Source organism: Maylandia zebra, linkage group LG8 (genome assembly GCF_041146795.1).
Source record: "Maylandia zebra isolate NMK-2024a linkage group LG8, Mzebra_GT3a, whole genome shotgun sequence".
NCBI classification, from domain to species: domain Eukaryota; kingdom Metazoa; phylum Chordata; class Actinopteri; order Cichliformes; family Cichlidae; genus Maylandia; species Maylandia zebra.
Window position 1 is genome coordinate 21561346 of NC_135174.1, and position 13583 is coordinate 21574928.

A 13583-nucleotide genomic window follows, 5' to 3' on the forward strand; every position below is an offset into this window, starting at 1 on the left:
CAACAAAATGTCACCAGGAGTTCAAACAACGGAAAAAAAAAAATGAAAATAGTACACGAAAGGGGGGTGGAAGCCAATCTCAACTTCTATTTCGACTTACTGATTCAAACTTCAGATAGAATAATAAAATTATTAAGTACCTTTTCTGATAATAAACTTTTTAAACTTCTGTCATGCTTTTCAAAAGAAACTAAAATAATATGACAGAATAAAAATCAGCCGAAACAGCTTTACACAGACACATACATAAATAAACGTACATTTAAAGAGTTTGGTGAAAAGCTAAACTGAGTCAAGTATTAACTCAAACACTGAACTTCTTTGAAGTTCATTTGTTTTGTGAGAGCTCTTATTTAATAGAGACAAATGTCACAATAATACAGTGAAAAGTGTTAAATGGGAATGGCAATACATAAACACTGCTAGCGTCACGGATTTGGTTATATACCTCATATTTAGGTTCAAATTATTCAGTGTGGAAAGTAAAAAACAGGACGGGTTTGAGATTAACTGACTGAACACGTGACTGATTAAACAAATGTAATGAGGGCGGGTAAATAATTACAAACACGGAAAACTAATAAGGAAAGGAAGTCAAAATTGTAAAGAGCCTGGGAATTTACAAAATAAAATAGGAATTAACAGGCACAAAAATACAACCAACCACCATAGTGGTGCCTTTATTTAGTGATAATTCTTCTTTGCCATTAAAAGTTTTAAAGTCATAATGTTTTTGTTTTTAATTTCTGTTGGCAGGGCGTCTCTGATCTTTGGACTTTTTAACTGGCAGCTCGATATGTGATGTATTTTAAAATCTCTAACTATCAGCTGGATTCTCCCTTGTATCAAAAGGCTCTTTCAGTCACACAGTTAGGGTAACCTTGGCAATATACTTTGGATAGTTACACTCGTGATTAATTCAAGTTTTCAATTAATTTGAGTTTGAAATAGCTGAGAATCATTGATCTCCTAAAAAATAAAAAATAAAACCCTACATTTTCTACAAATCTACAATTTCTGAATGTTCAAGTAGCAAAAATGTGTTAAAACCAACAAACAAATTGAAAATGTTAAGTGACATGCATAGTCCCCAGAGAATGAAATCTATGAGTCGCAAAATATTTCTTCTGTGCCACCAGCAGGTCAAGATTTTTGTGGTTTTGAGTGAATTAACTCAAAAATGTCTGATCATTTTATATTTATTAAGCACTCACACTGCCATCATAATGAAGTTCAGTAACTTTGGCGATTTGAGAATCTTTCCTCTGGTGTCATCAAGGTCTAAAGGCATAAAGTGTTGTTGGAAATAACTCTAAAATAGAACATTTTCTGCTCACACATTATTCAAATGGAGTGCTATAAAGAAGTACACCATAAGGATGCATTTATAACAAACCTTCTTACGTAATTGTTAAAAAAATGTCTTGAATATTTTTTAATTGTTGATCATTCTTTTAAGAGAATTGCAGTTCTTATCAGTGGTTGTGCAATTGTTCAGGACAAAACTATTATAGAAAAGTGGTACTAGTTGTAACATTAGCTATATGTGTATGTAACTCCCTAAAAGCCTTGCAGTTACATAATATGTTCACCCCACCGGCTTCATATGTGTGTGCTTTGTCTTCTGTGTCATGTTTTTTAATTCGTCCTTCCAGGAGCTGTTTTTGTAGCTTAGAACATAGAAAGGCCCATTATAACAAAGTGGCCCATTATAACAAAGTGACACACGGACCCTCTTTAACGGTTTCCAGAGGTGTATAGAGCACCTGCATGCATGAAGGTCACATAACATTATGGTTTTTGTTTGCAAGTCGACATTAGTAATAAAAGAAACACGAGCCTTTCATGATTTGTGCTAGTTTCTGCTGAGATTGCAATTAAAATCGTCCCTGAAGAAGATTCCTGAGTTTGTCGTCTTACTTTGGCTGAAAGCAGAATTTGTCTTTTTACACTTCAAAGTTTCTTTTTTTTCTCAGTGTCAGCAGCCAACCGCTGCCAAGTGCAGCTTGGTTCCCAGGTTCTGCCTGCTTGCATTTTGACCTTTTGTCTGTTTATTGGACATTGGATGCCTGCCTGTGAATTCCCATTTTAGTTTGTCTGGTTGGATTGCCCTTTCTGGTTTTGGACCCTAGCCTGCTTCAACCTTTACTTCTGCTATATTCGCTCTGCCTCAGGTGTCTGTATGTGGGTCTTATTCTCTGTTGACCTTTAACCCTGTTAGCACCAGTTGTGACTTATAATTGTAAGTCCACCTTTTGCCTTCACAACTATCTTAATTTTTTGTGGCATAGATTCAATACAGTGTTGGAAACATTCTTTAGACATTTTGGTCCATATTGACATGATAGCATCGCACAGTTCCTACAGATTTATCAGGTAATAATAAGCAGTTATCTGAACTGCTGTTGCCTTCCAGTCAACTCAAAGAAGTCTAACCATTCTCTTCTGACCTCTGGCATCAACAAGAAATTTACACTCAGAGAACCGCTGCTCACTGGATATCCCCCCCCCCTTTTTGTTTTAGACAATTCTCTGTAAATCCTAGAGATGGCTGTAAATCCCAGTAGATCAACAGTCTTCTGCAACGCTCAGACCAGCCTATCTGGCATCAACAACTGTGCCACATTCAAACTCTCTTAAAACACCTTTCCTCTAAATTCTGATGCTCGGTTTAAACCTCAGCAGGTCATCTTGACCATATCTACATGCCTAAATGCACTGGGTTGCTGCCATGTGATTGGCTGATTAGATATTTGTTTTAACAAGCAGTTGAACAGGTGCGCCTACTAAACATCGGCAGCACTCTTGTGAGCTTCTCAGAGTGTGCCAATTAGAATTTAGCAAAATGAACAGCTGTGCTTTAATACAGCACCACAGAGCGGCTTGCTTCAGCGATCTCAGTAGTTAACGGCAAGAATAAGGGGTTATAAAAACAAAATGAGGAGAAAATCTTTTTGGCCACAATTCAATTAATAAACACCAGCTCTATCAGTAAAAACAGGCAGCGTGATGGTGCATTAGTTGGCACTTTCACCTCAGGGCAAGAAATTTCAGGGTTTCAAGATTCTCTGGTCTACTGGGGCATTGATTTTGAGTTTGCATGTTCTCCCTGTTTTTCCAAGTCCTCTGGCTTCCTCCCACATGCGTGTTAGGTTAATTGTCGGTTCTAAATTGGCTGCAGGTGTGACATAAATAAAGTACTGTATGAGCATGTGGCTGCTGTTATAGCACCCTGAATTTTTAGAAAAAACAACAGTTTGGTCAATTTATCGGAAGAACCACTAAAAAATGGATACTTGTTTTTTTGAGCCCGCATGTATTTTTTTTTTTTTTTTTAAACCTCAGGTGCTTATGACACTAAAAGAGTTGAGTGAGTAAACACAGCTATCAGAGCTCATTGACAGATGTGCAACATGTTGAAAAGGTTTGAGAGCTGAGAACAGTGCGTCAGCATGGCTTTTTTTGGTTTAGTGCCAATTTACCCTCATGGCAGTACTTTGTGAACCAGACTGCAGTGCAATGATCGCTCCAGTGTGAATCCAATGAGTGCACTAAATGACCTTGCCAACAGGCTCAGATGTTCCTCGGGTTAAATGTTACATTCCCACTGCCTCCACAAAGTAATGGGAGAAGGGTTTAAATGGTATTGCGATCATTGCATGAATATTTCAAAATCGCACCTTCACTGATCACGTCCTGAGGTCAATTTTTAGTTCTGCTAATTTAATTAAGAATATCATGAGTTTGAATATTGTGAGAGCTGATGATTGAGACTGATAATTTTCAGAACATGACACTGAGATCAGACTATTTTTCTGGCTCAATCTGATTTCTAATACACTATTAGACAGTCAGAGGCATTTTGCAAAGAGTAATTTTATTACAAAAGCTCGTACATTGATCACATTAATTACAACTCCAGAGTGTACTGATGAAAATGTTTTGATTGATGGTTTCAATCAGGCCTGGCCAAACTTCACTGGTAAAAAGCTATGCTACATGAATAATGCATTGGAAGGTAGGTAATAAAATATTGATTGTGTTTAATTCAATTGTGCAACTACTTAAAAAGCACATCAATAGCAGCTACGAGGATACGGAGGTGTCTACAGTACACATTAAATACATACAGGGCTGCACAGATTATGAGGATTTAACATATGTAGACTACTATCAGTACAAAGACACAGTGAACATTGTTTAAATTTCCTTTGCAAGAAGAAGAAGAGCAGGATTTTGATGCGTGTGTGTAAAAAGAGGATTGTTGATGGCAACAGGAGGAAGAGGAGAGGAGATGCAGAGAAAGACTGTTGTGTGGGAGAGGTGTTGACTTGTTTGTTTGGATCATGTGTCTCTTCAACAAATCGTATCATCTTGGCAAACCGTGCAAACATGTCTGAATCATGAATGTCAGAACCATGACATTGACAGCCTCCATTGTTCTTTTTTTTTTTCCCTCTACACTTGATTTTTTTCCCCCTGTACGTTTGTTTTTGGTAATTTTAAATAATCGCTCTGATGCTGTGATATTCCAGATAATCCTAGGACAAAAAAGCTGCGTGCCAGCCAGGAGGTGTGCGTGGATGTAGCCTATTTGCGTGCACACAAATCAAACCACAATTATGATTGACATGCTGGAGGATGATGTTGCCTTGGAGACACAGAAATACAAAATGCCTTACATTCACTGGCAAACAGAGAAGCGAATTCTTCGTGCTCGGGTTTGAACCACATTCCATCATTTTTGCCCAGAATCTTTTATGCTCACTTTCACACTCCATCTGCTCTGTCATATCTATCTCAGTGTTATTGTCTGCCACCTTGCAGTCCTCGGTGACCTGTCTCCATATTTCATTATCATCGGCTTAACTCCCCCCCACAGACCCCCAAACTAAGCCCTCTGTTTAACTCCTCCATCCCCACTTTGCAGTCCCCTGTTCACTCCTTCTCTTTATTTCACAGGTTTAACAGGATGCATCTAGGTCACACATCAATCTTGTGTAACTTGTACCATCTGTGTGCAAAGCTTAGACAAAGTGAAAGGCTGATGGCCAGACAAACAAACACAAACATACACACACGTTGCACTTGACGCAGCCGTCTCTGCCAGTGTTGTAACCAGGGGAATATGAGTAAACAGCAGCCGCTGTCAGATCTGGATTGACTGCACCTGTCTGCGTTTAATTAATAAATATCTGTGTATTCCTATTGTTACGTATGGTGCAGTTAAGAAGAGAGTCGCACAACATGTTGGTTCAAGACAATGAAAACAAAAGCTTCTATTCTACACATACAAAAGGCTCTGCGATCAGACTTTAATAACCTACAAACTTGGCTGTCAGATAACAAATTACTGCTCAATAAAAACCTGCTTTATGCTCTTTGGCCTGAGACAGAACATCAACTTAAATCTAATTTGCTGCATTTAACCCATAATGATGCTGGAGCTCTTCAGAAAACGGGGGAAAAAATGAAATATTTATGTGTGTGGGTTGACTCTGAACTTACCTTCCAACCACACATCGATCATTTCGTGAAGGTAAGCTTTGGTGCTGGTGCTCTGCATTGTTCCACACTTTTTTTTTCTTTTTACAGCCTATTGAAGTGCTTTAACCCTGATCTTCTTCATCTCAATGGTACATACTATGATTTACAATTGGCTGCGCTTTCTTTTTCTAACATAATGTGACTTAGTAAATACATGATATAATTTTTATTTGTAGTGTTTTTAATGCATTATTTTGATTATAGTCACACTTTTTTAAACTTCTACATCATGTATTAGAAGCTTTGATCTAAACCCGTTTTAAAATAGATTTTATTCTTTTACTTATGTTCTGTCATATATAATGTTGCACTGGTGAAATCTCATATTAAACAAAGTTTAAAAAATAGTGATATGTATGTGTATATGTACAAGTAGCCTTTAGTCTGCTCTGATGCTCACACTTAAATCTGTGAGATACCAAAAACAGCAGATATACTTAACATGATCATCTCAAGCACACAGCTTTGTCTATGAGTGCAAAAGCCCCAGCCATCAGCCTTTCAGAGCTTCTGTCTGCAAGGGACAGCGAATCAGAAGAAAGTTGGATTAAAGGGAGGGTGCCTTTAAAGGGAGAAAGCTATAACAGCTTATTTCAGACAGTGGGTGAACTGAGGGGTTGCACAAGGCCCTATTGAACAATAATTCATGCAAAGCTATTCTAATAGTGTTAAGGAATTAAAACAACAGCATTTATGTTTCATTTTGTGTTTGACTAAAATAAGCTTAGTACCTTTAAATATGAGCTCTGGGTTATTTTTTCACTGACTTGAAAATATCTTGTTTTGTCAACTCAGAGTAGAATAAATTATTGAAAACATAAGCAAACATTAATTTATTGTTTTACTATTAAGTTAATATATGTCTGGTTTATGTTATTTTCTGTCCTTTTTTTTTTGGTAGGTATACTCCAACATATCTGCCTTGCTGTCTGTATCAGCCTTGTTGACTGATGTTGTTCTACTGGTAAACAAGATGCCATTTACCAATGTCCTTCACTGACATTTATATATTTTGCACTGACTAAATGTTCACAGATAGTTGTTTTTATAATGACAATTTGTTTTCCTGATGCTTAGGGGAAATAAAAAATAACTTCAAAAACAAAATAAACTGAAACACATGAAGATATTGCAGAATTTCACAATTGTTAAATGTTATGTTTTCTTAGTCTTCTTTTTTCTGTTTGATATATGAATGTTTAAAGGGTTTTTCTAGGAAATTTATTGTACCTGGATGTAGACTGGACAAAATAAAATCTGGAAGGAAAAAAGGGCACATCGAACATTTGATGGTCTTCTGGTCATTAGAGTTTCTTTTTTTTGTCGGCAGGATGGTAGGCAGGATAGGACATGTTCATCGCAGCATTTCTGCCGACAGGTTGCGTGCATATCTGGCAGAGCGCAGTTTGAGTTCATGGTAGCACTGAACAAAACTGTGGTAGATGAATGTGATGGGCAGCGCCAGGAGCACAATGCCGCTCACTACACACATTCCCCCAAGCACCCGTCCTCCGATTGTTACCGGGTACACATCCCCGTAACCCACTGTTGTCATTGAAATAATAACCCACCAGGCAGCAGCAGGGATGCTGGCATAATCACTGTTCTGGGTCTCGAGATCCAAGCCGTGTTCCAGTAGCTGGGCCAGGGCACTGTATATAGCCATGGCAACGCAGACAAACACCATCAACATGACCATCTCTCGGTAGCAGCGCCTGAGAGTCAACCCTAGAGTCTGCAGTCCCAGGAAGTGTCTGGCCAGCTTCATGAGCCAGAACACTCTCATCATCCTCAGGACTCGGAGTATGACTCCAGCAACCCCGAGCCCAGCACCCGGCATCCCTGCCCGGGCCATCGCCATAGTGACATAGTAAGGGGTAATGGCAATCACGTCGATGATGTTGAGTGGCCTGCGGAGGAAGTCCCACTTGTCTTTAGCCACCAGAAAGCGCACTATGCACTCTGCCGTGAACCAGCCAATACACACTGCCTCCACTATCCTACAGAGAAGATAGAAGAAAAATTAGTTGCACACACTGTAAACAGGAAATGACAGAGGAGGTACAGTGAGATATGGATGGCATGAAATATGAAATACTGCCTGGCAGTCAGTAAATGTGAGGAAGGAGGAAGCAAAGCAAGGGGAGTTAAATGATGGGAAATAAGGAACAAAGCTGTCACAGTTCAGGCCTGGCACAAGTAAACAAAGACAGCAGGACAGATACATGGGCTAGTAAATTTCCGGCAAACTGCACAGAGGGAGGGTTTAAACCCTTCAAAGAAAGACTGTGTCAAAGACGGTCACATAATTACCCCATTGACAAGCAGAGCAAGGCCAGTCAAAATGAATTAGAGAATGATGATTCTTGCATTAGATATAAATGCAGTGAAGCCCAGAAATGACAAAAATACCTGCAAAGCAACTATCAGAATAGTTGCACCAACCCAAATTATGTAGCAACTGAGAGAACTGCATCATCTAATGACATGAAACTAAATTGGAATCCTTTTGCCCTCAAAGTATACAAGCCACTTGTATTGGCTACTTAACCACTGTAGCTGATCCAAAACTCAAAACTATGTCCAGCCTGAGGGAGCATAACCTAACCTTATATAGAGAATGGGCAGCTCAGGCTTCCAGGAAAGTACAGGCCAAAATCACGCAGACATGGAGATACACGTTTTCGCGCCTACATGCTTAAGTTAGAGAAACAAAACTCTGACTTATGATGATTCCTGTAAGTGGCCTAATTTCTTTGTTTGCTTGCACTATTATATAATCCCCTCAGTACACATTCTACTTTTATCTCATTGCCCACTCAAATATTATGAATCTATGATTACCTGATGTTTGCCCTTCATGTGCGCAATGCAGTGTAAACTAAGCAGGACAGTAAACATATTCAGACTAACTGTGAAGAGGGTGGGAGAAATAAGAGGGGAAAGCTATGGATTGGCTATTGATTTGCTTCCTCGGGGGCCTGTCCGGCTGTCATGTGAGGAGCCTAAGGTGTAATGTGCTGCCTGAAACTTGTCAGCGGGCATATTGAGTTCAGGGGCATCAATTCACTAAAGCACAAGAACAAATCCCCTGCAGGCAACGTAATACATGGATGTTTTAAATATCTTGCTTTGCTGTCATTCTTATTTTTATGTTATTATACCAAACATCCTAGAAAACACTCAAAAAGCTGAGGTAGAAAACATCTCAATGCATCCACCTCGTGGTTAATATTAGTGCGCAATGACTTTGGCCGTTGCCTTGAACTCATGCATGATCAAATGTTAAGAGGTATATTTATTTATTTATGCTACTTGTAATGACAAAATCAAATATTTGACACGATTTCATCTGTTCAGCTCACTTTTACACAAGACTGTCTCAGTTGTAGGATATCCGCACACATTGCGCCGAAACATTTGGCAGCATTTTCATGAGGGGGCTTCTATTCCTTCAAGTTAACTGACCCTTGACAATCGCCTACCTGTGTTCCTCCACAGTAGTTCTCTTGGCTGTATCCCAATCCGGCAGGGTGCTAGCGCACAGCATGATCATAGAAACGATAACAAAGATCACGGACACTGAAGCCAAAAGCTGCGCTACAAGGGAAGAGTTGGGCTCCTCAAAAGCCTTGCGCATTTTCTCGAGCCACCTAGCGCGACATGTGAGCTCAGCCTCTTGCACTGACTCCCCTGTGCTCTGGGGCTCATCCTCGATGTCCCCCTCAGAGAGTGTGTCCAGTCCGATGTCGGACATCCTATCGTCCAGGCGTTTCTGGCAGCAGGAGTCCAAGTGCGCGCTCTCCAGTCCCCAGTAGAGCATCTCTGTGTAGAAAGACAGCTCACACACTCCGGGAACAAATCGGAGTTTGCCGGAGCGCACGTACAACATAATAAACACGAAAGCCTGAGCGTGGCGGTCGAAGAAAAACTCATTCCGGTCCCGATCGTAGTCATCGCAGAGTTCGAGGACCTCTTTCTCGGTTGCGCAGGCAATCAGGCGGCTGACGCGTCGAAGAGGGAAATCCCTGATCACCTCACGGGTGAAGGCGTACCGGGTTCCCCCGACGTTAAGCACGCAGATGCTCTTCCCGAACTTCATTTTGACAACTTAAATCATGAAAGCCTAAAAGAACTCTTCACAGTCCATTCTTCCTTCCATCGCAGGAGTTTGGGCACTTGGGGAACTCGTCTCCCCTGCCCCGGGGCGTGGTTCGCTTTGAGTGAAGGTGGCCCTGCGCTGAGGTCCGTGGCTGCTAACTGTTAACTCTTCCCTCTGTCATTGACTCTATTCTCCGTCTCCCTCTGTAGCCTGAAGAAGAGACTCATCCCCCCAGTCAGCTCCAGCCAATCCCATCAGTGATGTCACAAGCGCGCGCGCGGACACACGCAGAGAAAAATCCATAAGCAACAGGAGTATAGAGCGTAATATGTGATTTAAGTCCACAGTGGAGACTGCTGCTTCCTATAAAATACTGTTTAGATTCTCCTGGAAGCAGATGAGAAATTATCGTCAAACATGATGAAAACCGGGAGGAAAATTCTTGTTTAAGAAAGCTTGGTTATGTCTCACTGTAATATTCCCTGTTACACTGACAAAAAAATAGATGTGAAGCTTGTATTTGATATGCTTGCACCATTATTAAAATTTTGACCATTTTATATCATTTGATTAAGATAGATAGAGATACTTATATATGACTTGTGAAACAAAAGATACATTATGTTGAGGTAAGTATAATAGAAAAAAATAGCAAGAGAAATATATGCACACATGAATAATTTATTATTGTTATTATTGCTAGTATTATTATTATACAAATAATGTTTTTTTTACTATTATTTTGATTTATGCAGATATGTGCAGCTTTATTTATTTATGTATTTGTTTTGAACAAACATAAAGAAAATAGTAATTGTTTTAACTTAGCAATGCAAATATTCTATACCAGCTCATTTGATAGCAAAATAAAATAATAATAATAATATCTACATCAATGTTTTAGCCGTGCGACAAACTGGCGACCTGTCCAGGGTGTACCCTGCCTCTGCCTGCCTGATAAGGGAATGGATGGATGGATGGATGTCTACACCAAGTATACAAAACATAATCATACATTGAATCTTCTTCTTCTTTGCCACAGCATCATCTGCCTTCATCTCACTATGTCACTGTTACATCAACCATCTGCATATCTTTCTTCAATACAGCCATAAATCTTCTCCGAAGTCTTCTACTTTTACTACTGCCTGGAAGGTAAATCTTTAACATCCTTTTTCTAATATATCACAGTATATCCCTCCAAGCTATCTAAACCTCGCTTCTCTAAAGTTATTAGAATTATAAATTACATACTCATTTCTAATTCTGTCCACTCTGGTCAAGGTGGATCATGTAACGATGCGTAAAAGATAACAACAACAACAACAACAACAACAACAACAACAACAACAACAACAACAACAACAACAACACAGAGACTTCTTCATGTAAACAGTTCCTTTTAAGTTTTAGAGCCCTTTCTGATTTGTTAGGAATTTTAGAGAGACTCAGTTTCAATGATTAGATTCGAGTTTAAACTTCTGGCTTTACAGATATAAAAATGTCCTAAAAAATAATGTACATACTGCTTTCTTATGTTTTCTGAGGTGGGCTGGTGTCTGCGCGTGTGGGCCGCGTGTGGTTGTGCTGCGCGTGCGCGGGCCCCCTCCAGCGTCAGCAGTGGTTTTTCGGGTTGATCCGACTTCTTTTGGCTGCCGTGAGTTAACTGTATCATAAAGGGTGCTGTGACTCGAAGGAGGAGGGGGGGTTGAATTGCCATAATTCTCCCGATAGGTTACACATCCGGAGTCCCGACCATCTTAATTTGTCGCTCCTTTTCCCTTCAAAGAGAGTAACTTTTATTGTTTTTATTAATTTATTCCATTTCTCTTAGTTTATGGTTTGCACACTGGGAGGGCAGAAATGGCGGCCAACATGTACCGGGTCGGAGGTATGTATGTCAATGTGGATCTTTTTATCAAAGAGAAACCGTTACAGTTTTGCACCTTCTGGGCGTTATTTTGTGTTATTTTGAGCTGTTTGCATTTAATGGTGGAGATGCGGATGTGCTACAGCAACGTGGACGCGTTAAGTTGAAGCAGGAAGGTGAGAGTTGGTGTATATTTGAGATTCAAAATGGGTCAGGCCTCGCGTCTGTCGTGGCCACAGCAGCTAGCCGCCAGCTTGCTAAATGGTTAGCTGGCAATGTAAACATTTTTCACTTGTTTGCTGCTCCCCGGGTTTCTGAATTCTTAGACCAGGGGATACAGGGGGCTTCTACACGGATAGACCTCACGACTAGACGTGTGTTTCAAAGGTTGTTAACATGCTACCACGGACAGTCTGAAGCTGCCTTTGTATTTGCCACTCCTGGCATGCAGCCATTAGTACGAGACCTTATTTAGCTAACGTTAGCACCAGCGATGGCTTCACTGATTACCATTAATGCCGTCTCAGCGCTCGTTTGCTGCATTTAATGATCGTATTTAACCATCTCGGTAACATCAGGTGCCAAACTGTTTTGCCAAAGTGACCACCTACAGTAACCACAAGGGCAATTAATTATCAAACAGGGATGCAGGCTGGCTGATTTTCTAGCTAGCTCCTTAGCAGTCTACTGGAATTCAACATCAAATTATTGTCTCCGCGCATGGCGTCGCTGCGTCTGCTTTTACACATTTATTCAGGAATACTTGAGCTTTAAATCCATACACAGACGGCCACGTAGCCTAATTGCATTAATGCTTGACATGCCACGCAAACTATAGGCGTCTAATGACATATCTTGCAGCACTTTATAACCGGTATTTTCGAGGTGCATCAGCTTATTGTCCCCTCACGTCACCTTTAGGCTAACTTCTGCTGCTTTTAGGTGCTCATTGTAAACTCCGTGAACTTGTCGATAGGACACACAAACTTCCAGGTACATTCAGGTACAGTTTTTCTCCCTGTATGGAACAAGTCTTAACAAATGTAGTCAATATTTTGCTGCTACATTGCAAACAAAAAAAAAGATGGGATCTGTAGTTTATTCATTTATTTAAGGTTTGTTTTGGTTTTGACTTTTTACAGCATTCCAACACTGATGTGCAGTACATTCCCATCCCAGAGGCTGAGGGTTATCATACACATTAGCATGATGATACATAGACTTTAATGACATGCACAACTCTGACAAATATGCCGCTTCACCGTTTAAAAGTCTGGAACATGTGGAATGAAATATATCAGACTTTGTGTCAATGCTGCCTTTGCCACAACCTAAAGTTGTGTAAAGTTTAATAAAAAAAAAAAAAGAGATATTGTTACATTTATTTTATTTGTCCCATTTGTTGGGAACTGGCAGTGTCTAGAAGACACATAAGCTGGAAGAAAGATGGGGATTCAAACCAGTGCTTCTGCATTAGGCTTACGGCATATGGGTCATCTACTCAAACCCAGAGAGCTATACTGGCATCTGGTGATGTTATTTATATGCATGGGCAATCTTTTTTTTTTTTTTTAAATGGCATATTGAAGTTTTTATTGTCTTTAATTTATTTTTTCATACAAACTGAAACAGTGTGGTAACATATGGCAACAGGTTGAAAGACTGATAATTTTGCACTTTTATTCACCCATAACTTGGTGGTTGTTGACTAGAGATTTTTCCTTTTAACTTTTCTGGTGCAACACTTTCTGAAAGTCACAACTTTGCACATATTTATTGATTAAAGGACATGCATATTCTTTGATTTGACCTACTGTAGCGCCAATGTATTAGAAGAAGAAAGTGTACTTTATTGGTCCCCGTGGGGAAAATCCCTCTCTGCATTTAACCCATTCACTCAGTGAAGCAGTGGGCAGCCACTGGGCGCCCGGGCAGCAGTGTGTAGGGACGGTACCTTGCTCAGGGGTATCTCAGGGTAGCTGTTCAGGGGAATCGAACCCCTGACCTTCCGATCATGGGGCCACCACTCTACCTACTGAGCTATCCCTGCCCCCCCCCCCCCCC

At 40.2% G+C, this 13583-nt stretch overlaps 2 protein-coding genes across 3 annotated transcripts in view; one reads left to right on the top strand and one right to left on the bottom strand.

Moving 5' to 3' along the window:
* Positions 1 to 3866: 3866 nt before the first annotated feature.
* kcng3 (potassium voltage-gated channel, subfamily G, member 3) lies at positions 3867 to 11287 on the bottom strand. Its single transcript, XM_004561147.2, has 3 exons — positions 11176 to 11287; positions 9033 to 10036; positions 3867 to 7547 (listed from the first exon to the last, which is right to left on the bottom strand). The coding sequence occupies exons 2-3, from the start codon at positions 9647 to 9649 to the stop codon at positions 6902 to 6904; spliced, it is 1263 nt and encodes a 420-aa protein (XP_004561204.1). The 5' UTR covers positions 9650 to 10036; positions 11176 to 11287; the 3' UTR covers positions 3867 to 6901.
* Positions 11288 to 11312: 25 nt separating this feature from the next.
* Positions 11313 to 13583, top strand: part of mta3 (metastasis associated 1 family, member 3) — a 30317-nt gene continuing 28046 nt past the window's right edge. For both annotated transcript variants that reach the window (XR_003024497.2, XM_024803475.2), the window contains exon 1: positions 11313 to 11540. Coding sequence is in view for 1 of the 2 variants with exons in the window: in XM_024803475.2 (XP_024659243.1) it covers positions 11513 to 11540 (28 nt within the window). In the remaining variant the exon portion in view is untranslated. The remainder of the gene's footprint in view (positions 11541 to 13583) is intronic.